General features: G+C 38.5%; 1 protein-coding gene across 1 annotated transcript in view; it reads right to left on the bottom strand.

Moving 5' to 3' along the window:
- The window catches only part of KIF16B (kinesin family member 16B), a gene marked incomplete at its 5' end in the record, with an annotated part of 145,166 nt that overhangs the window by 95,571 nt on the left and 24,558 nt on the right, over nucleotides 1-25,037 (bottom strand). The window contains 8 exons of the mRNA XM_084261636.1: nucleotides 11,480-11,539; nucleotides 13,970-14,035; nucleotides 15,903-16,078; nucleotides 18,995-19,126; nucleotides 19,335-19,503; nucleotides 20,456-20,598; nucleotides 21,194-21,303; nucleotides 22,226-22,323. Of these exons, the coding sequence (XP_084117762.1) occupies nucleotides 11,480-11,539; nucleotides 13,970-14,035; nucleotides 15,903-16,078; nucleotides 18,995-19,126; nucleotides 19,335-19,503; nucleotides 20,456-20,598; nucleotides 21,194-21,303; nucleotides 22,226-22,323 (954 nt within the window). The remainder of the gene's footprint in view (nucleotides 1-11,479; nucleotides 11,540-13,969; nucleotides 14,036-15,902; nucleotides 16,079-18,994; nucleotides 19,127-19,334; nucleotides 19,504-20,455; nucleotides 20,599-21,193; nucleotides 21,304-22,225; nucleotides 22,324-25,037) is intronic.

Genomic DNA, 25,037 nt, shown 5'->3' with positions numbered 1-25,037 from the left:
AGGTATCTATTAACATACAGAGAAGGGTTCTATTATTGTAGTGGCACCCCAAAGGATGACCATACTTAACACACTGTGAGGATTTCTATCAGAAGTCCTGGCAGATTCACAGTGTTTTTTCAGAAAATTTGGCCTGGAATTACAAGAACGAATTTAACAAGCTGAAATGCCTGCTCCATGCCAATTTAGACCTTGTACAGACAAAACTACTACTGACATCTGAGGAAAAATTCCCTGAATAGAACTGCAGGATTTGGCTAATTGGAAGGAGAGGTGCCTGTTTGGCTGCCCAAGCTTCCTGGACACTAGCCTCAAAAATCCTATTTTCCAGCAGCTCAGGAAATTTAAACCATCAAAGCTGCCATTTTCCATGCTGAAGCATCTGCTTCAGCCTGGTTTCTACCTCCACCAGCTTAGGTTTAAGGGAAAACTATTCTCTTTCAAAAAATTGAGGCACATAAGAACATTTTGCTGTATCTCACGAAGAGGAGGCTTCACCTCTTCACAGTTTCTTACATGCGACCACACTGAGCAAACATTACTCTCAAAGGAAAAGTCAGCCTATGTATCACAGTGCTGATGTTCAGGGCAGAGAACAAGACTTTCCTTGCCATTAGTAATCCTTGCTAGCAGGAGGTACTATACTTTCCAGCTAAGAGACAGCAACTCTGCTCTCGGTATTCTTCATGCTGGTATCTAAAAAGGGGAAAGGGCCCGACTGGCAGAGAAGGAAATAGGCTATCTTAATTCATCCTCTTCTCCCATATGCATTACAATACAGTCTTTAATTACATGATCATATATTTTCTACAGGACCTGTGAATAATTCATTCCATAGACTGTACTCTGGGAATGAATCAAGAGATTGCAGTGAACTAGACTATTATCTACAGGACTCCTACCTCATTTGTTGCTAAAGCTGGATGATGAATGAGTCATGGAATTGTAGAGGAAAAAAGCCTAGTCTCACAGCTAATACATTTATTCATTTTAAAAGCTTTTGGGGGGTTTGTGTGTTTCTTGGGGGATGGGAGAATTAAGAAACATTTCACTTATCTAGAGTTCTGTTTTGTTCATTTACCTAGAAATTCATCTCTGCTGCTGCAGAGATGAATCTAAAGCAATAGATTACTTTAAATCTATTAGTCCCTTCCTCAGGGCCAACATTCTTGCTACTGAAAGAAGCTGTATAGCAGGACCAGGCATATTAGTAGTCAACAACTACCAAAATACTAACCTCAGGACTAGCAATGCAATAGCAAAGTCTTGCAGAGGAAGATACACAGGCTCAGCCGCTGGCACATTCTTGTCCCTCAAAGTCCAGCTACTGAGGTACACAGCCAATGAACCCATGGCCATCAGAACCTGGACTTGCCCTTTCCTTTGTTCAGGAACACAGCCTGATTACAACAGCAGCAGATTTGTGCTGTCACCTGTGTTTAAGGTGATTCCAGCTTTCTGAGGCTTCAAAGTTGACTTCATTAAAAGTATCATCTCCACAGTCAGGAAGAACAAAGAACAAGCACATCACTCCAGCAGCCCTTCTACCACAGCACAGCTGTATGAATCAAGGCTATGCTCAGTTGCCAATTAAGACATTAAGCCAGGTGCACAACAGTACCATGTACTCAAAGCTGTCAGAATCATGCAGCAATAAACTCCTAAAGGTAGTGCTGAAAACACCAGCAGAATAAAATGACTTTAGTACTTCATACCCAATACACGCTGCCATTCGAAACAGATCCTTTGTGAGGGACTCCAGATAAATTTATGTTTCTCATCTAAAATGTTGATGTTGGAATGCTTCTTCATGCTCCCATAACCAGGTCCAACAAGGACTATGTAAATAGATTCTGGCTTTTCTCTCTCTCACTTCTCTGCTGATCCTTTAGAAGAAACACCTTTCAGGGTGTATTTCTTTTTTTTTTTTTTTTTTTCTATGGACTAAATCAGGAGCTTCCACTGCTTTCTTTTTAGCTCCCCTTCTTGTCATGAGAAAATTAATAGAAAAGCAGACCAAAAGCCCAGGAGGAATTGTTGAACAAGTGGCTTCTAAGCTACAGAAAGGATTTCAAAAGCAACTTGGTCTGTCTGACTCCCTCTCATTTGAAAACCACCTACAAGCCCTAGGGATGGATTAAAGCTAAGCACGGCCTGGATAATCTAAGAATGCAGGGCCCCAGTTGTAAGGAGGACAGCAGCAAAATACTTGGGAGTATGGTTATTCCTAGAAACCGGAGGGCCTCTTTTGGAATGCACAGCCTGAATCAACCAAACTATTCAACCCTTCCTTAACCCGTGGCTGGTGAGCCCTGGGTCCTGCTACTGTGATGGTCCAGGTGGTTTCGACAGGAAAAAACAGTTTGAAACTGAAAATACAATCAGTTGCATTAAGCATCTCTTGATTGTGACCTTCTACAAGAAACTGAAAGTTAAAAGTGGTCAGACCACTGCAGAGGTATCACAAGCAGCTAAAGATGCTGCAAGAGAGAAAGGAGGTTCCTTCATAAGATAAACACAGGTGGCAGAGAGACTTGAAATCAGACAACTATTTCTTTTGAAATCTACTTTTGACTGCTGCACTCAGTGTTCCCCAGGTGGCTGGGACCCTTTCAATAGTGTTTCTATTAGGAAGAGAGCTACAGTAGAGCAGTAGCCCTGGTTCACAATTTAGCAGTTTTGATTCCTCTGACAACAGCAAACCAATGCTGAGAGCAGACAAAGCACTCAAAGAAAATTGCTGGTGAGTGAAGAGCAGTGAGAGCTGCTCTCCTGAAGAAAAAGTAATGTGTATCTCAGGACCACCATCTAACTCCTTAAAAAGTTTCTGTTTGTTTGCATTTATAAAGAATTACCTCTACTGTATTTTTTATCCTTATGGGTTCATTCCAACTCAGTATATTCTATCATTCTTTCTTCTTACTCTGCACTGACCTCAGCATACTTACCACACTGAAGCAGGGGGATGATCAGTGAAAGTGATATTCATTATTTAATAATGGCATCTGTTCAATGATATATTATGAAAAAATGACGTCTACTTAAGGTGAAACTAACCATGTTTGGATGATCTCTGCCCAAACTCAAATTCAAAATCAAATCTGTGAGCTGGCCTATAGCATAAAGACCCAGGGATGTAAATACAATTACCTTATGACCAAAAGAAAAGGGGGGGAGATGGGAGGGTGCAGGTGTGGAGGTTGGGGGGGGGGGGGGAGTAGGAAGATAAATGCTGTATTTTCACATCCCAGCTTCTGAATCAAGACCAGGTATAAGAAAACAAACCCTAATAAAACTGAGAGCTAAACTAGGTATTACTTGTCACCACTCACGAGGCAGAGGTTTGTGGGTAAATACTGTACAAGGATTGAGAGCAGTCAATATTCCCATGTTGCCAGACAACACAAAAAAAAAAAAAAAGAGGAAAACCCCCAAACTTATTATATTTGAATGCACTGAAATTAAAAAAAAAACCAAACAAAATGTTAAAAGAAACAGTTATAAATAGAAACTGCATATCATTGTCACTGGCTTTTCAACTGCAAGATCCGTTACAAGAGAAAGCAAATAGCAGAAGTGGCCTGGTGAAATATCTGTACGTCCTAAAAGCTTGTTTGCTTTCTCAATGATATTACCTGGTCAAATAAAAGATCCCACCTCTATTATAAACTGCTCTTTTATATCATTAAAATATCAGAGCTATAACAAAGTTAAGAAAATGAATACATTTTAAGGGCTTGAGCTATTTGTCAAACAGTCTAGATACACAGCAATTTGAAAGAGAGCACTGAAAAATGTACTGAAAACTAACTGCAGTAATTCTGAATGTACATAATCACTCTACTGTGCATCCCATCTCGGGAGTGCTTCTGTCAAAACAGTTACTCAGGTTCTACGGGACCTGCTCCTGAACCAATGTTTTGGCATTCTCACAATCTTATTTTAGTAGATCCAAACAGCAATGAAAGTCAAGATACTGCAAATCATTTTTCCCTTAAAATATCTGAATTAAATCGGAATTAAGCATGCAGAAGAAGACCCTGATTTTTGTACCTGCAGTGACATCTAGTGCAAGAAACCTAAACCACATTTACACAGGCATCTAGAGAGACAGAAGCTGTTACCATTTACTGTATGATTTCTGACTGAGATAAACAAGAATAATTAACATCAACACTTTTAAAACTTTCTCAGTATCTTGCCTTCTGCACAACATTCAAAGGCCAGCTGAAGGGAATCCTATTAAGTGTAATATGTTAATAGGAGACTATTTAATTCAAAAAATGCTTTTTTCCTTTACACACAAATTCAGTTTGATAAATATACATATATTACATAATTGTTGGAGGGTAAACAATTGTTGAGAAAGCAAACATCCTTAGGAACAGAGTTGTTATTCTATTTCTTCTGTCAACCCTTCAAAATAAACCCCAAATTCAGGAGCAACATCTGACTTAGTTTCTTTCTGCCAGCTCCACAGACGTGCTATCTGTTTTAATTCTGCAGTGAGTTTTAAACCTCTTCCTTAAAAATCCAAGCAGAAGAGACAGCTTGTAGAGAAGAAACAAAAATTGGAACTACATAACGAATGTTGTCTAATACAGATGACAAATAAAAGAAGTTATAACATAACAAGATTTGTTCAAATGAAAGTACAGACTTCAGTCTCCCGTTAAAAGTACAGCTCTGCTTCAAACACAGCCAACAGTTGTAACCAAAATGCAACGCTGACATGTCTAACTAGCAACAATTTTACAGAAATTATTCACTTACTGAAATGTGAAAAATCCTTAGAAACAAGAATTATTCCTGCCAAATGCACAAATAGACACATATGCCAAAGCTGAAAATGAACAGTTTAAACACAGTATCATGCATACATAATTTTGTATATAAACTCACACCATTTCTCCAACTCGCCTCTTTTTCCCAATCAATACGTAAACACAACCATTTTAAGACCTGTGTTCCAAAGGTGTATGTCCACATGTCCCAAAAAGCCACTGGTACTTTTGAAAGCTGGCATCAAAGCCTATGTTGGTTTCTTCTGTAAAAAGATCTTAACACACAACTTTCCAATAGCCAACTACTGAATGGTGGAACGATCAAAGCAATACATGTCATTACAAACAGAAGCTGCAGTTCTCGTTCACCATATAATTTTTATATATATATATATATATATATATATATAAAAGTACATATATTTAAATAAATAACCAGCTATTCATTTGCTATCTAGGCCAACTCTGTCATGCATTAGTTTACTCAGGTTCTAGTAATCTTACTATGGAAGAGGCACAAAACCCACAAGATTTTATTGGTTGCTGAATGTGTCAAACGGGGAAGGGTCATTACTATAGGTTTTTGGACAAGAAGCACTTGCCATGACTAATCAACTATCGTCAGTACTAGTGATGCAGTAAGTACTTTTAAAAGAAGTTCTACAGTCTGTTCCTCAGGAACCTGAGAGCTTGCACAACTCCACACCTCCGCAGCCAGCAGAAAGTGGATTTAGTAGACACAAGACTTCCCTGTGAGAGCAGCACGTTGTTACCTGAGCATGTCCCAAAGACTTGACAGAACAAAGAAACAAAGGCTGTTGGAAGGGCAAAGTACTGGGGTAGAACACAAAGCAGGTGAGAAGCAGGAAAGAAGCCAAGCCAGTCAAGGTTAGTTGGAAGTAATGAAAAAGCATAAAACAGGAAAATGATTATGTATGCTCAGCTTTACAGGGAGAAGGACTGAGATGTAAGTGTATAAATAACACTCAGTACTGGTTTACAAATTAATTCTGCATTTATACAGAACATAAGAAACTGCTCTTGAAAGACTTCACTATACCTCATAAATAGCCTTAGAGTCTCTGTGTCTCAGTGTTAAGATTCATAAAGAAATGATGAGTACATCTACCTAAATACCTGTTTGGTAGTAACCTGTACTTATTCATCACAACAAACTATGAGTACCTCATCTCCCCTTTGAAGAGGTGTACATGGTGAAGTGTGAAGATAGACATACTAACAACAGTTTTACTCCCCAGGTAGGAACAACCACTGCTAAGGCATAAAAATGTATTATTAACCAGTACTCAACCCAAGGGCACCAGAAAGAAAAATATCAAATCATCAGTGTTCAATAGGATATTTACACAACGTGGTAAAGTACTGCAGCAGAATTAGTATTATTGATGGAAGTGAAGCTGTCTCTGTAAATCCAACAGGACAAAGCCAGTTGAAGCAGCTACTCATTAAACTATTGATCATGAGAATTAGACACACACACACACACACACAGAGACCCTATCCTTTAATAGACTCTGTGAACACAGATCCCTCTGCATCCTTTGACATCAGTTGAGCTCTACCACACAAAGCCATTGACACAGTTAGAATCAAACAACAGGATAACAAAATAGAAAGGTAACTAAATCTACTTTAAAAAAATCCCAAAACCAAAAGAGCATCTAAATAGCTTAGCACAAGGTACAAATGACATACATCAAACAAGGCAAAAGCTAAAAGCCAAACCAATTTATACACGAACAGGAAGAGGAGAGAAGAAACTTAAAAGGAACTTAGGAAGAAAAAAAACCAGCAGAGTATTATATAAAGGAGTACACATTTTAAAAAGATTAATACAAAAGCTGCCAAAGGTTACAGAAAGAAATTGGAACATGCACAAAAGATGACAAAAATAAGATGCCAGTAAAAGAAAAAGATCTTTGGGAGAATTACAACATATGCAGCCAAATATAGCAGCCACATCAAAAGAAGTTTTGTACCAATTAAAGCCTCAAAGAAAGAGAAAAATCAAAAGTTGGATAGGTTACCCTAACATCTTAGAAAGCATCCAAAGAAATTACAGACCCCAGGATTGATCTTTAACAGAACAATAGAAAAAGGACAAAACTAAGGAAAAGAGCAAACAGCTTTTCTTCCCTTCTCCTCTTCTTTTTGGGGATGCGTATGGAGGAACATTAAGAGAAGGGGAAAAAAAAAATCCACAGATTCACTCAGAGTGAGATGAAAGCAAAGATCCTAGAGTTAAGTAAGTGCTGAGGTTGCAACACACCTGAAAATAGAGAAGTAATGTAAAGCAGGGCTGTTTGTAAAGCACAATTCTTTTGATGACTGGTGGCATTTTATGAGATAACCCGAAGTCTATGGGCTTTAAATCAAGCATCATCACTTTGGTTTTCAAAGCAGTATTTTACCCAATGCTGAAGCATCATTCCACGTATTTATGAAGTTTATTGAACACTTTAAAATATCCTCCCTTGGATTAAAAAGGACAAGCTACAGAATGTAATACTAGGTTAGTAAGGATGGAGTGTCAAGGATGAAAAACAAACATCATCATTGGAAACATCACTTGTCACTTCAGACAGATGAACACCACCAATAATACTTCACATGGAATAGTACAAAATTTAACACACCTATGTATGCAGTATCCTAATCTCTGCCTAAAGGGAAACGGGAGGACTTGGGCTTTAGGTGTGAGCTGACAGTAGTTCAGACTCCAGAGGAACCCAGTCACCCTGCAGAAGGGCTTCTCTCCCAAGTGCATGAAAGAAAGAGGGCATACTATCAGTATTACCATCACCAGCCTAAGACGTGTCCAGTCTGACAATAGGATATGCAAAGGGTTCACATCACAGCTGCTAACAGCACCCAGCCACACTGACACTGCACCAAATTCACAATCAACAACACTTTAAGGTAGGACAGTCCCATACATCCAGGCTAAAGATTCACACTGTGATGGAAAGCCACAACTCTGGCTGAATTACGTGGGTAAATGTCAAAGGGGCTACAAGCTACCAGCTCCCATAAGGAATAATTCTGGGATGCATTTGCCAGCTGCTTACATGGCACTGTGCCAACTGAAATAATTTGATTTTAAGCTACCAAATACTTGTTATCAAAAGTCTGGATTCATAAATTATTCCTTCTTCCTCAGTGTATTCTAGCTAGATAGCTTTTTCCATTCTCTATGAATTATTTTCAAGGTAGCATTTAGATGTTGCTAGTCTAATTTAAAACAAGGATGAAATTAACTGGCAAGGGGTGAACAGATCTGAGGAACATTTTCCCTGCAAACCAGCATGCATCCCTTCTTTGGCAGACCTGATGAAAGAAAGCACTGCATTCACTAAAAAGCAGGTAACTTCCAGCGTACCTGTTGATCTTACAGAAGACATCAGCATGCCCTGTGAATACAGCTTCCTGTACTGTGCAAGGCTTATGCAAAATACTTTCAATTATTTTCAATTTCAACATTAACAGGTTTTTCTCTGCCAGCCTGTGAGAACAACTCAAAGCCACACTAACTCCAACATTAAGAACCTAGTATGAAAATGCAGAGCCACATACAGAGCAGGAAATCCCATTCAGCTACTAGCAAGGGCACTTGCAGCTGGCAAGTGGCGGCAAGGCTGCTGCTTATATGAATTTTCAAAATCAACTGTCTAAATGATTTTGGAGCAAAAGGTGTTATGGACCAGAAAAGAAAAGGATTTTAAATTCTCCAATCCTGCTGCAAGGCAGGTACTGAAAGGCAGCAACTATTTTTTCTCCTGCAACCCCATTTTCAGCACTGTGCCCAGCTTTGGAGTCCTCAGTACAAGAAAGATACTGAGGTGTTGGAGCAAGTCCAGAGGAGGCCACAAAGATGATCAGAGGGCTTCAGCACCTATGCTATGGTGCTGAGAGAGCTGGGCTTGTTCAGTTTGGAGAAGAGTTCAGGGAGACCTTATAGCAGCCTTCCAGTTCCTGAAGGGGCTGCAGTAAAACTGGAGAGGGTCTGTTTATCAGGGAGTCTACTGATAGAACAGGGGGTGATGGGTTTAAACTAAAACAAGGTAGATTTAGATTAGGTATTAGGAAGAAATTCTTTACTGTGAGGGTGGCGAGCCACTGAAACAGGTTGCTAAGAGAGGTTGTAGATCTCTATCACAATGTTCAAGGTCAGGTTGGATGGGGCTTTGGGCAACCTGGTCTAGCAGAGGGTGTCCCTGACCATGGCAGGGGGTTGGAACTAGATGGGCTTTGAGGTGCCCTCCAACCCAAAACATTCTGTGATTCTATAATCTTAGAACTGGAAGACTAAGAGGAGACAAGGAAAAGCAGGTTTTAAACATAAACACAAATGCAAAGTTCTAAGTACCTTACTAAAGAATGTCCTGAAAGTTACTGGGTTATGGCATGAAAAAAGTTGCAGTTCTGACTGCGGGGAGGTGGACGTAACAAAGACAGTGTCATTTCTCAAAGAGTGCCAAGACATTCTAGTTTTACAAATGAACAATGTCTCTGTGTGCAAGAGGAGGTACATCAATAAGGAAACAAAAAAGCCAGTGAACTTCTAGGGAGTTCATTACAAGAACCACTGCTGCTCTCTATAGTTTAAAATTTGCTTTCCAGCGACAGAGCCTGGCAAGCTTCCAAAAAGCCCTTTTCCACTTGTATTCCTGGCAGGGATTTCCAGAATCATTAAGTAAGAAGCAAATAAAAATATGGATAGCTTCATTTTAGGTGCAAAATAAAACAGTACAAACAAGAAATCTTTTGCAGATTTACAGTTTTTCAGGGCCAAGAAAATTTGATCAACTTTAACCCAGAAGTGAAATACAAGCTACGTTCATCAACTCAAAAATCAGCATATAGAAGCACAAAATACAGAAGCTGTATGAATGCAGCTACCAAGAGCTCTGTACTCAAAGAGGAGAATTACAGCTTCTATGTTTAAGTCCTTTATATCCAGCTATTTAACAAATGCAGCTTTCCCCTGTTTATATGAATGGTTCAGTTAACACTTCCCACAATTCTGTAATTTCTGTGGAAGAATCAATGCATTTCCAACATTAAGTTTTAAAGACTTGCCATATGCTACATCATGTTCATGTTCACAATTGACCAAAATTTATAAATTCACCATGTGACAATCAACACCCCAATTCAGACCAGAGTAAAGAGAGGATTAATAAAGTTCTAGGCACATATAGACGCTTCAAAGTAATAAAATAATACAGAAATAATGTAAATCTGGACCCAAAACATCTCTGAGGAATATGCAAATAGTAATTCTCAGTTTAATATCTGGACAGACATTAAACAGTCCATTCTGTCACACCATCTGCTAGGCAGTTACCAACTCTACTCTGTTCTCTACACTATTTATGCTTTATTTTTATTTTTAAGCATAGAGCTATTCAACTTATTTGGAAGTCAGATAAGAGATACAGTGGTGAACTTGAAAAAAATTGAAGGAATCAAAAAGTAATACATGGTAATAAAAAAAAGCAACCACGAAAAATAAGTTTCAGGTCAGTTATAAGAAGAATTAAAAAGTTCCTTCTGAACACTTGCTTGAATTGCACTCCAAACATGTATAAGTTCAGTATACACAGCAAGTCATGAAAGCTTAAGCTTTGCTTAAAAAAAAATAAATTTAACAGAGTAGTTAAAGACTTGGCAAAAAAAAAAAAGTTATTTTATGTTGTGGAAAAGAGACTGTAGGAATTAGGACTCTGTGTGTGCATGTGCACATGTGTGCTTGTATGCATGTCTGGAATCACAAAGCAGCCCATTAAAATCTGCCACCTTAATCATGAGCCAAATGCCAACAGAATATCTTACCAGGAGAACTGAAAAGCAGGAAATCAAAGATATATGCAGAAAACACAAAAGTCTCAGCCTCCATGATGTTAAAAAAAGCGGAAAACCACCAAGTTGCCCCCTGGATCTCTATTAAACCTACAAAAGGCAGGAGAGCACTGTTTGGACTTAACTTCTCCAGAAGCAGTCTGGAGCCACAAAGACAGCAGCACGATGCAGGCCAGCCTACGTGAGCCAGTTGCAAAAATTCTTGTGCTTGGGACTCCAGAGTGTACTTAGATCAGATGCATCTGCTTAGTTTGGTGAAGACCTTCTGGAGGAGATTCAACTGCAGAAATCCTATTTAAAGTTGTTTTTCCATTGGCCATTCCTGACCAAAACATGAATCAGAAGGCTGATGCAGAAATGTATCTGCTATATTACCCAGTGTAACTTAAAAGGTGGTAATTTATGGTTCTTGTTGATACAGCACAGACACTAAATGGATGAGGGATCCACTTGTGCTCACCCCAGGAATCACTTGTGCTCACCCCAGGTTTTCTTTGTTTGCAACTCAATAAAAACATGCAGTATTTTAAAGAACTGCAAGAGAGAAAGTGTTTTGCACTGACTTCACTATGTTGAAAAGAAGGAAGAGTTGCCCTTGTTTTTATTAATAAATATTTTAAAACTTATTTAAAAATACCACCACGCCTGAATATTTACTATTAAAACTTCTCAAAAACTAATTGTTTGGAGTAAGCTGAAACAAGACTGAGAAAATTTTCAGTTACTAAAAAAAGCCAAAGTTGACTTTTTCTGAAGTAAAAACTCTAAGGCTAGTTCACAAGCCAGGTTGAAAACTTATTTGTTTTCCTTACTTTCAGAATATCTTGAGTTTCATTCCACTTGTTTGTCCACTCTTTCGTCAGTTCTTGTACCTACAAAATAAAACAAATATTGAAAAAAAATCATCTCTCTTCTAAAGTCCTTGAGAACACATAATCCGAGAAGGATTAAATATTTGTGCAATTCTTCGTGGAGTTTAATACCTAAACCTCTAGAAGAGCATTATTGCTCCTACAGTAAGTGACCATACTTAATTTCTCTCTCCCAAAAAGGAAAAAAATAGCAAAACTCTTAATTATAAAGAAAAAAGAGGACAAAGATATCCACATAAATAATGGCAGGGATTTTCAAAGAAATGGAGTAATCACGTAGTGCTCCATCAGTCCTGCAAAGTGTACTGCCACAGATTGATCCTTCAGCTGTAACAAGCTAATAGCTCCTTTCCTAAAGTACAAGTAGGCATGTTCAGGCTAAAATGCCCTTCAGAGAATGAGGTGCAGAGGAAGCAGACAGGCAGCCTAAAGGAGAAAACCACTGCAAAGTTTCTTGCAAATAAAAGAAGCCAGACACTTGGCTGAAATCAGCACAGGACTGAGAAGCTGCTTGTAAAAGGCATTAACAGGGAATTAACGGATGGGTATGGATGCTTAGATTTTGTCCTGCCTTTCCTACTCCTCAGTTGTCCATCTCCTTCAGTTACCTGTATGGAAGATATGAAAGTTAAAAGGTCCAAAAGGCTTTGAAATGCTTTAAGAAAGCATTGCATAGAGGGTGCTTCAGCCAGATGCACTTCAAAGCTCTGGTTGTCTTGAAACATCACATCAGATAGATAAAAGAAATATGCACGCACACACACTTTGATTTTTTTAAAAGCACTAGATTTCTGTACAAGAATGCAATCAGACTTTTTAAAGACATATACAATCTTCTGCTATTTGAATTCATTTCAACTGCACAAAGCTGGGGAAAAACAAAAGAACCCAGCTATATCCCTGTAGTACTTTATTTTTTCCCTGTAGTGGTTTTATACACAAAGGCCATCAATGCAGGTCCTCCAAACATTGCCATGTTTACTACCTACAGCCTACCATCCCAGCTGTCCTTTCAGATATAAATTAACAGGATTTCAGATATAAATTAATGGGAACTGAAGAAGCTTCCCTCATCTCTGCCTGCATCTGAATTTTAACAGAGAGAAGTAAATATATCTTGCAATGCATTATATCAATCCTAGTGCTGCTAATCAGAACATCAAAATAAAAAATAATTGAAGAGATTCAAGAAAAACATGAAGAGGTCCATCATAATTGTAGTCAACATACCAGAATAATTTCTATTCCTCAGAAATCATTTAAACATTGTTCTTATATAAAGACAGATCAACTCATTAAAGAAAGCTACCATGTGTTTTTCAGATAACTTAAATATGATGATAAAGTCTTTAGATCTGTATAAACAAATTAATTACTGCACTCAATTAAAAAAAAAAGCTATAACTACTGCAGTATCTACTAAGAATTTTCAGTAATTACATCTATTGTAATTATCATGAACAGTAATCACACAACCTTTTAATGAGGCGGACAAAATCTATTAAAATATGCTCGATATACTCTTCACACAGTAGGGCCAACACTTGTAGCAGGACAAGCAGCAATCACTGTCAGAGCATGAATAACATGCTCTAATTAGCATATCACCAGCAGTTTATATTACTCAGCAGTTTATATTATTCCAAACACTTTCCCCTCTCCTTGTTTAAAGAAAACAGTATTTCTCAGACTTTGGAAGGGTTTGCAGTAGCTTTAATACCAGGCAAGACTATAGAAAAGAATTTAGCAGAATGAAGAATGAACAATTAGAGAAATCAGAGTATCATTGTATTTATATTCATTTGGACCCTGTGAGTACATCCAAACTTTATGGGAGTTTTTCCCAGCCTCTGCATTGGGCTGGGTTATTAAAACAACTTGGAATGAGGAACATTACGAAGCACATCTAGATCTTAGATAAAAAAAAGACAGATAATTAGGCACTGAACATACCTGATTTAAAGACTGAAATTTTTCTAAAAACCAACCTCACAAGTTATCGATTGCTTGAAAATACAAGAGTTGACCACAAATATTTTACTGCATTATGCACACACTGCATGTTTTGTTACTGCCATTATTGGTTACTGATTACTATGATTTCTCTCTCCATTCTACTTATAAACATACTTTTTATTAAGGAGAACTGACCAGGAAACAAATATTTTTATGAAATAGAACTCTCATCTATCAAAGATATACTTTGTTCTTCATTAAATGTTATTTTACATTAGTAGGATATCAAAATTGCAAGTTCAGACATAGGATTTGGGGTTTTAGTTTTGTTTTTTTAAAAAGCACCAAGACAAGGCTGTTGGTAAGATAAAATGTCTCAACAACACTCCTAAAAATTACCAATGCTCTTGCATCTAGACACCCTCCTTTTTTTTTTTTTTTGTTTAAAAGCTGTTTTATGTAATAACAACTCACCCTTGCTTCATTCTGCTGAAGCTTTTCCTCCATACTTAATGCTGTTGGAGAATCCAAGAGCGCGATCTAAAATTGAGAGAAGTAAATAGTTTTTTTAAAAAAATAGTAAGAAAAAAGTAACAATTTCTGGCAGAATGAAATGAAAGGCATGCAATTTGTTGACATTTTTTTATTGCTATGAAGTATTTTAAACTCATCATTTTAACTTAAAATAATCAGAGCAATCAAAGTCTTGTCAAAGGAGGTATTTCAAACACAAATCACCTGTTCTCATCCCCTATGTACACACACGGTCACCCAGGTACAGACGCTGAAGCCAGACATGGGTTTCTATAATTCCTGATACATCTACCTGTACATCTCTGTTTAATCATGAAAGTTTGTGATGCACCATTTTGCTACAGTAGATATGTATATTGCTTATCTTTAATAAAGATATATTAAGGTAACTGGCCTTAGAAAGGGAGAACTACTATACAGCACACACAAGTGATATCCACTGTTTTGTGACATTCTACACTGAATCCAGCACTACATTTTTTCTAACCAGTATCTTCAGTGATCTACAGAATCAGCTGTGACACAATATTCTGGGAATATAAAGGAAAACCACAAAAGAAAGTATACAGAGATTTATCTTCTACTGTACATACATAACACCACCTGCTATTTTACCAACTATCACAAATTCAATTAACTTCAGCAAGTTCTCTGCTGTCTACCACACAGCTATCTATCACATCTTACAATTGAACCACATTTATTTTGTGATATCCACTGTTTTACAGCTTGAAATTAGGTCAAAGCATTAGATCTTCAAAGGGATCCAAGTTACATCTACTTTGCTAACTCTAAATCAAACCACATTTTGAAAATAATTTATTTTTCCCTTCCCAAAGGGCACAGAAGAAACACAAGCATAATAGCATAATAGAGTAATTCAAACCCGTAAAGCATTTTCTAATTGTTTGTAACAAAGCAAATCTCTCTGCTTCAGTCATCTACAACACCTATTACTGCTTCCAGCTGTGGTGCCATCCCTTTTTTCAGGAAATGTTTTGTAGTATGACATCTAGCTGACTTGCTAACCTTCTATTAAAAAAAGTCTATGCTGAACTGACATTTCACAATACACAGCCCATGCAAAATAAAATTAGGCAGTTCTAGAAATGAATCTGAAGTATCATTTCAGATGCCTCCAAACCATACTTGCACAAGAACTCCGGCAGTCCCAAGTAACATTACTTAGAAGACATTACTGGCCTGAGACAATTGCACATTGCTCAGCGTTACTTTCATTTCACCATCCTGGAAACAGAGGAAGAATTAAGCCTAACTAACCTTGCACAGCAAATGTTTACAGTGGCTAAAACTGATAGAAGAACAAGAAAGAGCATTGTGCAGAAGAGAAGTATAGAGTGACCCGCTTTCTTACACCACCCCTGAAAATAGTTTCACGTTGCATGTCACATGCTTCCTTATGCACCATGAAGACAAATAAAACGTATTGTTCAAACCTTACTGTAGTCCTACTGTTTTCTATTTCCCCATCTTAAACTACTTTACACCTTCCTCTTCAAGGTACTAGATAAAGTACCTCTTCAGTCCATCAGGCTAGACCCAGGAAATACATTACTGCTTGGTTTCTTTGCGCTGTGGTGACTACCTGTTACACAGCTCACTGCAATCAAGCCCTGATTATATTAAGAGAAAGCTAAAAGCTTTGGGATGCAAATTTTTCCCCCCTTATGTTAAAAGGGGTAATCTACTGGCCATATGGAAACTGATTCAATCAGGAAAATAATATTCATTCATAGCCTCATAGAGCTTGTTTACTCAAATCAATATAATGAAAGATAATTATCTCATTACATTCTAGAAATAGATGTTATAACTCAAGGAAAATTACACATAAATTTTAAGTAAAGCTAACCTGATTCCCTTGAGCAAGCAGGGCTTTTAATCGGGCTATTTCAGCTCTCAGTTCACGGATCAGTTTGACGTTAGGATCCTCATTAATAGTAGGCTTGTTGATGATGTTTTTGGCTCTATTTGCATAGCGAAGTGTACTTAAAGTTTCTCCATAATTGACATCAGCAGGTGAAATAGCTGAGGTGATGAAATCAGAAAGAGTTTATCCAGCACCATATGTTTCATTCAGTAAAGCTAGTTTATTTTTTAAAAGTCAAGATAAACTTAACGTGGAAGAGAGAGAAATACATGATTAACCAGTACATCTACAATTTGTTCCAATTCTTCAGCTAGGTCCACTGCTTTCACATCACTATAGCTGTGCTTAAGTAAACACTGTATTAAAGTAGTGTGTTAGAATAATCAGGTCCAACAAACAAGCATTGCAAAGAAATCTTGTTGCCAATCTATTCAACACATACGTTTCTATGGTAAGCACAAACGTCCTATATGAGTACTTCACAGGCTTTTTTAGGGAAATTGTTTTACAAGAGCAGTGAGAAAAATGGTATTTTTTAAGTATGAAAGCAATCTTTGAATAGAAGTCATTTCAGGTAAAGACACAGTAGGTCTAGCCCAAGTTTTGAAGGGAAATTAAACTGCATTGAAGCAAAAGCAGACATGAAAATTAAAACATGAGAAGAACTTCTATAATTTACAAGCCTAACTGTTCTGCTGAGCAGCAGGCATCTGGCTGCATGCAGAACTGTTGCCTATCTGATGCATCGAGAGAAACCAGTATTGTTTTTACAGGCAACATAACCAGGAAAAACAAGGCATTTAAGTGAATGTGCTAATGCTATCCTTCACTTAATTTTCCTAACAATATACAAGATGATACCAATTAAAAAGATAACAACTGCATCCAAATAGATGAGCAAAGCCACAGAAGAGAACACCACACAGAAATTATGAGGGACCAGAATTCTTAATAAACAAATTGAACATGAGACACAGAATAATCAGAAAATGAAAACACAGGTAAAAATAATCAAGTAACCAGAGTATTCTGCCTTTCCTCATTATCTCACCAGTAATAAACATTCCTTTTGTGCTAGAGACTCACTGAATTAGGGGACATGCATACAGCAACTGACTCTAGTTCCCCTAGCTCACTCTATCACTTCCCTACTTTATCTACTGTCTCTTCTCCACTCCACTACTCAATTATTCTCTTTCTGGAAGCATGTTACAATAGGTTATAGAAATTGGATGTATTTTTAGAAAAGCCTTTCCTACAGTTTGAGATCACCTTCCTGTTTTTTTTGCATTTAGTTACAGAAAAAACAGGCCAAACGTATCTGGACAGCTTGTCAGGCTCTGGTAGGCAGTTCAGCCACATTACCAGTAGAGTTACTGCTGGAGGAAAGATCAACCATCTCATCTCTGTCGAGCAGAAGCATCGTTAATAGACAAGGAAGCATCTGAAAGAGTAGCTGTGCACTGCAGTCATTAGTACAGGCACTGAAAGCTCACTGTTTCTGAGACTGCTTTTCCCAATCCCTCTGTCAAACAAACAAACACACATCCCACCAAGTTATTCAACCATGTAACTGAAGAGAGCATCAAGAAGAAAAATGCCAGCACAGTGTTACTTAAACAGCCAGAAAAACAAAGCAGAGTCTGGTCCAAGATCCCCTTCTAGTACTACTGTGATCAGCCTGAGGAAAGAAAGTGACACAGATTCTAAAAAAGCCCCCAAAATCATGCAACCAAGGAATTGCTACCCAGATAATTTGACTATAGCAAAGCAATTGAATTTGATCCAATGCATTTTACTCCTTCAATTCTGCTCTCCCACCATTCCCAGGCGAAGACTGCTTCAGTGAGACTGCTTTTCATCTGAGCACAAAAGTGAGAAAGTTCACAGCTGCTTTTCTCTTCACACTTTACATCTCTGACATCCAAAATCATCCCCCATCCTTAAACATACTCCCACCTTCACTTGGAGCTTTTCAGGAATGGAATTCCCATTCCAATTTGTTAAAAAAAACCTGCAATATATATGCCACAGATCAGTTTTGAAACCAAGTGATCCTTACAGAGCTCCTTGAAAAGGAAGCGCTAAGGAAAGTCTGCAAGATGACTGATCATCAATAATTAAATACAGACAAAAAGTTTAAACATTCTGTGTGTGTTCAAAAAGTAGACTGAATAACAGTGACAGTCTTACCCACCACATGTCAAAAGAGACCAGGTTGTTTCTGCTACTAATGCAGCAAAACCAACACAGTTTTGGAAAAACAAACTGATTCACACATCAGCACGAACTAACTGCACAAAGCCAGAAAATTTTTGTTACTGAGGATGGAAGTTTGAAGTGCAGTAAAAGATTTTATCTAGGTCTGGGTTTGAGCATTTACCATGAGTAACAGAGCTGTCTGGAATGCAAATGAACCTAAAGAACAAGGAGGAACTATTACTTGAAGTTAAACCGGTCAACTGTTACATTGCACGTGTGTCCAAGAATCACAGCAGTGAGGAAGACAGCAGAGCAAGGTCAAGCAATTAGGTACACAAGTCTGGATGATCCTTCCTTATGCAAGAGACTCTACAGGTTGAGTCACCTTCCCTGGGTGTGTTTTAAAAAAATGGGTAGATGAGGTACTTAGGGATATGGTTTAGCATAGGATGGGAAGGGTTGGACTTGATGATCTTAAAGGTCTTTTCCAACCCTGTGATTCTGTGATACATATGCAATTTGGATGCCTTGTTATGTTTGTGCCCAAAGACTCAGCCAGTGATGCATTCACCCAGACAGATGAACTGCATATGAAAATCAATCTCTTGAATTCCACAGGCATACCTGACATTCATGACATCACTAAACAATTAGACTGTCCCCATATACACAGTGAAACCTTATGCCTGGAAGAGATGTTCTGCAGAGTGTAAGTAAAAGGCTAGAAAACTACTAGAAAACTCAGAAAGAAAGAAATCATTAATATGTGTAAACAATGTTCTGCCTTAACAAAGCATCTGGAATCTATTCACAGCCACTCCTATTAAGCATGAACTGCTCAGGATGCAAAAAAGTAATTAAAAAACACTTACTGGCAATCATTATGGTTTTAGAGTTTCCTCCTAGGCTATCTTTTAACAGCCAAGTCAACACAGAATCCCTGTAAGGCACAAATACTTGTTTCTTCTTTGAAAGAGGATTTGTTGCATCCTGAGATAAATCAGCTGCAATGTGAAAATTGGGGGGGGTGTTAAGTAGTTATGTATTTTCATTCATTTTCAAAAACAGTATGTGTTAAGCCATGATTTGTGTCAGTAAAAATTAACAGAAGTGTAAGTAAATAAATAGAAAGGTATTTAATGTTTTTTTAAAAATAAGAAAATCAAGAACCAAAAAACCCAAACCAGACAAGCACAAAACCCAGAGACTTACCTAAGGCAGAAATGACATTTCCCAGAGTAACTAGAGATTTGTTAATATTCCCTCCTTCCTTCAGTCTAACCCCCGTGGCACCAGTGGCATCTGCTCTCTCACTGCCAGCAAGATCTACCAAATGAATCTTGCTAACAGTCTCACAAGGCATCTCAGAATCAAATTTAGCCTACAGAAAGAAAAAGATAAAAGAAAAACCACACAAAGAAAAGTGTGTTAAGCTACAAAATTCTGAAATTTTACCAAATCCAATTTAGCAGTCTTTTTCATCTCATGATCACATTTAATTTGTTTACAACAGCAGAGCTTCAGAAGACAGGTGTATTAGAGGTGCCACAGAGGCACTTGATGATTAACTGCCACAAAACTCCCACACTGGCACTTCTTTAAATTGCAGCACTTGCACATTTCTAGCTATTTAGGCAGGTGCACTAATGTGAATTGGTATTTACATGATGCACATCCAACATGTGCTGCATTTGTTTTAAGCTTTCAACGTTTAGAGATATCACATACACAGGCAAATTTACACCCTATTTCTCCCCATGCCTCCAAGCAAGCAGCAACTGCAATTTTATTCTATGATTTTTAGATTTCCTTCCAATTTTTTTCTTAATTCATGTAAGACAGATTCCCTTGAAGAGTCAGCAACAAAACACTCAGGAAACAATTCTACACCATGATTTCGGCTACAGAGACAGGTTTTTTTGTAAACCTTGGATAACATCAGAGCATAACAGGCAGCCCGTGTTCAACTCTGGAACTCTGGCAGAAGCCTCACATAGCATGCTGCTTGCCCATCCCTCCTGTCACAGCAGCATGGTGAAGCTCATCAGTACCAGTCACTGCTATTCAGCCTGAACTCCCCAAAATTATAGCCAAAAAAATGTATTAAGTATCACTTTAATTAATCACTCAAGGCTGAAAAATTTAAGGATTATAACCACTGATAAATGTAATTTTCAGACCAGTATTTTCCCATTTTTAACTTTCCCAATCACAAGACAATACCACAGTCATTGTCTACCCATGCTTGCTTATTTAACAACCTTATTTTTTAACTGTCACATGATTTATTGAATGTAAAAATTAAAACTAAGGTGGGAAGGAGGGGGTGTTACCTGAGTGAAGTTGATTGTGAAAATGGCATGTGACCTACTACTGACATCATTCATTCCAGTCGCAGCCGTTGTTCTATTTATATTTCCTGCATCCATAAGTTCCTCTACATCAGTATAATTTTGCACTAGATGTTTAGACAAATCTAAAGAAAAGCAGAGTATTACAGTATGCTCCTAAGTGCACTTGATTTTCTCTACAAAAATATTCAAACTACCCTCAAGACTGCAAAGTATCGCAGCAACTAGTGTTTATTGTCATACTTGTTTATCACTTAAGGAAAGTAATGAGGCCTCACATGAAACAATGGAGGAGTTACACATTTAAAGTAAAATAAGAAAAGATGCAATTTTACTAAATTATTTAGTGCAGTAACAAGCAGAATCCCTCAAGAGACATGGTAGAGAACAGATTAAGACAATTAGATCCTAAAGGGTTCTTACCATCTAAACATTAAAGATTTATAAATTATAGTCAGCACTTTCTTAAAATCAATTGCATCTCTTAAAATTATTTTAAAATGTGCTTTAAACTTAAGAAAAACCCGTATAATGATCTCAGAATTAGGAAAGTAAGTGGGAATACAAAATGAGAGATGTTTTTCTATTGAAGGGAAGCCCTGTATCAATCATCAGTTATATTTTAAAAGATAAAAATGCCCTATGCAAGTAGCAATGACATTTTAGAATACAGGAAAGGTAATAAAATATCCAGTGCAAAACAGTGAAAGTGTTTTTTACCCTCAACATACGGCCCTTCTTTGGGATGTTCTCGTATTCGTAAATTGTTAGTTTTTGATGACTTCCTCCTGAGAAGATCTCTCACACGTTCGTTATAGATTTCCAGATAACTGAAAGGAGAAGATGAGGAAAAACCAATGACTGATTCAAGAGTTTTTAAAAAAGGAAAGCCATGTTCACCCTGTGTTGGAAAGCAAATGCATCCAAAGTTGGCCTAAGATACAATGACTGGTATAAAAAAGAGACAAGGATGTCCTGGAGAGAGTCCAGAGAAGGGCTACCAAGATGATTAAGGGCCTGGAGCATCTCCCCTATGAGGAAAGGCTGAGTGAGCTGGGACTGTTCAGCCTTGAGAAGACTAATTATTAATGTTTATAAAGATCTTAAGTATGGGATGCAGGGGGAAATGACCAGCCCCTTTTCAATGGTCTGTGGGGACAGGACAAGGGGCAATGGCTGCAAGTTGGAGCTCAGGAAGTTCCACACCAATATGGGGAAGAACTTTTTCCACAGTGAGGGTGACAGAGCCCTGGGACAGGCTGCCCAGGGGGGTGTGGAGTCTCCTTCTCTGGAGATATTCAAGTCCCATCTGGATGCCTGTCAGTGCAATATGAGCTAGGAAGCCTGCTTTGGCAGGGGGGTTGGACCCGATGATCTCTGGAGGTCCCTTCCAACCCCTATGATTCTATGACTTAAGCATACTTGTACCATGAGGAAAAACACCAAAAAAGCACAAAGCCAGTAAAAAGGAAGCAAACATTAGCAAGATCAATATCTCCCAGTGTCAGCCTGAATAAAGGGTAACAGTACAGGAGATGCTGTCCAGTAACAAAGGCCTTTGCCCTATCATTTAAATAAAAGCAAGATACATAGCTTTTGAATTTAAGTTAGAAGTACTGTGCAAGGATTGAGGCCAAGCATGGGAAGTTGTCTGAAAAACACAGCCTCTTCTCAGAGATGAAGTGAAACTGGGTAGTTGGTAACTGAAACAAATCTGATCACCAGCAAACCACTAAACATACCAAGACCTACCTGACTTCTGTTCGAAAGGATGCCTCATTCCGCTTTGTTTTCTCACTTATTTTGCTGAATAATCCTTCACAAATTCGAGGTATTAAACCTGCATCACCCTGCAACAACAACAATTCTTATTTCCAAGGCTAAATATGCATGCACAATGAATTTGGGAAAATAAAACCCAAGGTCACTAGTTGAGAGTTCCAACATGTGGCAGGAAGTGAGAAAGGACAAAATAAGAATCACCTTTTGCAGCAAATACTCTCTTTCCCTTGATTTATCTGCATTCACCTTGCCACTTTAAACCTCACATATGTGGTGCCGAAACATATATACTAGCTCCAATTCTTTGCTATCTGGATGTATTTTGCCCCTCATTTAGTTTGAATAATCCCAACTGCTTACAGGGGAAACTGGAACAACAGAAGAACTGCCTTATCCCAGTACTATCTTTTCTAAGAGCTTGTATATCATTTCACTATGGACTCGGTAACATCTGCAGAGAACGGGACAAGAGCCATCCACGTACACGCATCAGTGAGCCATTCTCATTCAAACCCCCAGTCCCCAGCTCACAGCCCTTCCTGTCTTGAAAGATGCAGCTCATCCTCTGGATAAATTAGCATGCAATAACAAAATTAAAGCTAGATTCACTGTATCCCACAATGCAGCCAAATTAAATTTGATCTTTAACTTCTGAACGCTTGACGCTGCAGTTAAAGCCTTTTTACACATGATGTGCTTGGTGGTTTAATAAAGCAAACTGAGAAAACAGATTCCCTCTCACAGATCCCAACAGACTGTGTGGTTTACTAGCAGGGCTGCAGCTATCCATTATAGGGTCCTTGCCACTTCAGCGAACACAGCAGCCAGCAGCAGCAGGATGTCATCTTTTCGATTAAGCCGGCACTTGAGAATTGAACCTCATCCCTGGGAGGCTGCTGCTCCACCACTGATGTCAAAACACGTGTCAGACTGAGAGGCAGGAGCTAACACTACTGAGATAGCCAGAGACTTAGTTAGCATGCAACTCTCCTCTTCCTTTTGCTTCAGGGACACTCCCTACCAGCCAAACAGCAAGGCAATAAGTCCAAGCCAAGGTGTTTCCCAGCAGCAGAGAGAAGCAGGAGAGGGGGTGCAGCTCTGGTCTCAGCTGACCAGGGGCTGTTTGCTCCCAGCTGGTCCATTCCCACCAAGTCTGATTAGGTCAATGACCCAACTACCTGCAGAGCACAGCTCCTCCCCATCACTTCGGGGAGAGAGCAGTTAACACTCCTTCAAGAGCTGAAATGAGTGAACATCACTCTCAGGAATAAGGGGAGAAGACATGTACATGCAGATGAGCTTTGGTCTCAGAGCTGCAGGCTCAGAAATAGCTTACAAAACAGTCTGTCAGCTACAATTTGCCTCCAGTCCACAGCACATAAGAGATCTGATGCAATGTACTAATTCTAATTCTATGCACCACTGAGACAAGAAATGTTCTTGGTTAGAGTTAGGGACCTTGCAATTAGGCAACTTAGGACAGACCAGGCTGAACATTCAATGTAAGCATAGCCCAGGCACTACAGGCACCCAAGTGAGTTTGTGTGGTGGGATTCTACAGATATCAGACAGCAGGAAAGCACAATGACAGCAGACTGCTCTGTACCAGACTCTGTCAGGGCAAGTGCTCCACAGGCAAAGATTTCTCCTCTACTTGGACCCCTACATAAAATCTGACCCTTTTTGCACAAGTCTGCTCCTGAGCTGCTATGTGTCCCCACCCCATCCTCATTCTTCAGCTTCCCACTGCATTCTCTGTCCCAACAATCTTCTTCCAGATGCAATCTCTGAGCTCCTCTTCCTTTTTCCTTTGCCTAGATATAATTCCTGATTCATCATTCAGTCTCTATTTTGTTTTAAATCATTCTCTATCCCTCCATTTTACCCTCTTCCAGCTTCTTAATCCTCCTCTTAATCACAGCCTCTCTGTCCTTACCAAAACAGGCTTCATTTTTTGAAACAATCTATTACCTCCTTCAATCATACCTTACCAGGTATGCCTAGTATATACCCAGACTGCACCTTAGTTTAAAATAAACAAACCCCTAGATAAAATGAGACTCTTGCAGCTGAATTGTGTGGGTTGTTTGTTTTGAGATTTTTTTTCTCTCAAGACAGTTGCTTTTGGTAACAAAGGAGCAGCCTTTCCTAACATGTATCAATCTACTCCAGATAAAAGTTTCAGGGTTCACTGTTGTACCTTCCCCTAGACTTCTATTACCTTTCTTATTTTAAACACTGGAAGAGGAGCAAGACTTTTCTTTCATCTCATGCTTGGAAACACCTGAACAATTTTAATTAAGGCTTAAAGAAAAAACATGAAAGATCCATCACAAAGTTTTAGGCAAATCATTAGTGTCTGACACAACTTGGCAACTGCAAAGAGAGTCTTAAAGTAGGAAGTATTAGCTCTAATTGAGTAACTTCAACCATAGCAGTACAGTGATGAGAAAGGATGAACACATAGTTCCCAGCATATTTCATCAGGAAAATACACATCTTACAGAATGCACACTCTTCACAAGAAACTGTATTTAAACACTTCCTCCCTCTTCACTCCCTGCAGCTCCAGGGCAGGATCAACTACAGTTTTGACAGTTTGGGGTTTTTTCTGGGTTACAGTTTCCAATCATGGAAACCTTTAGAACCAAAATAGGCAATTGACTCCACAGCTGAATTTTCTCATTAAAAGCCTGTTTTCCTTCTGTGTTATCTAACCAGAAAACTCCTTACTGCAATTTAAATTTACTGTTCCTTACCCATCTACCTTGGACATAGGGAA

This window comes from Gallinula chloropus (genome assembly GCF_964237585.1).
Source record: "Gallinula chloropus genome assembly, chromosome: 3".
NCBI classification, from domain to species: domain Eukaryota; kingdom Metazoa; phylum Chordata; class Aves; order Gruiformes; family Rallidae; genus Gallinula; species Gallinula chloropus.
Note: the sequence above shows the minus strand (reverse complement) of the source record. Positions and strands in the feature narration are given on the sequence as shown.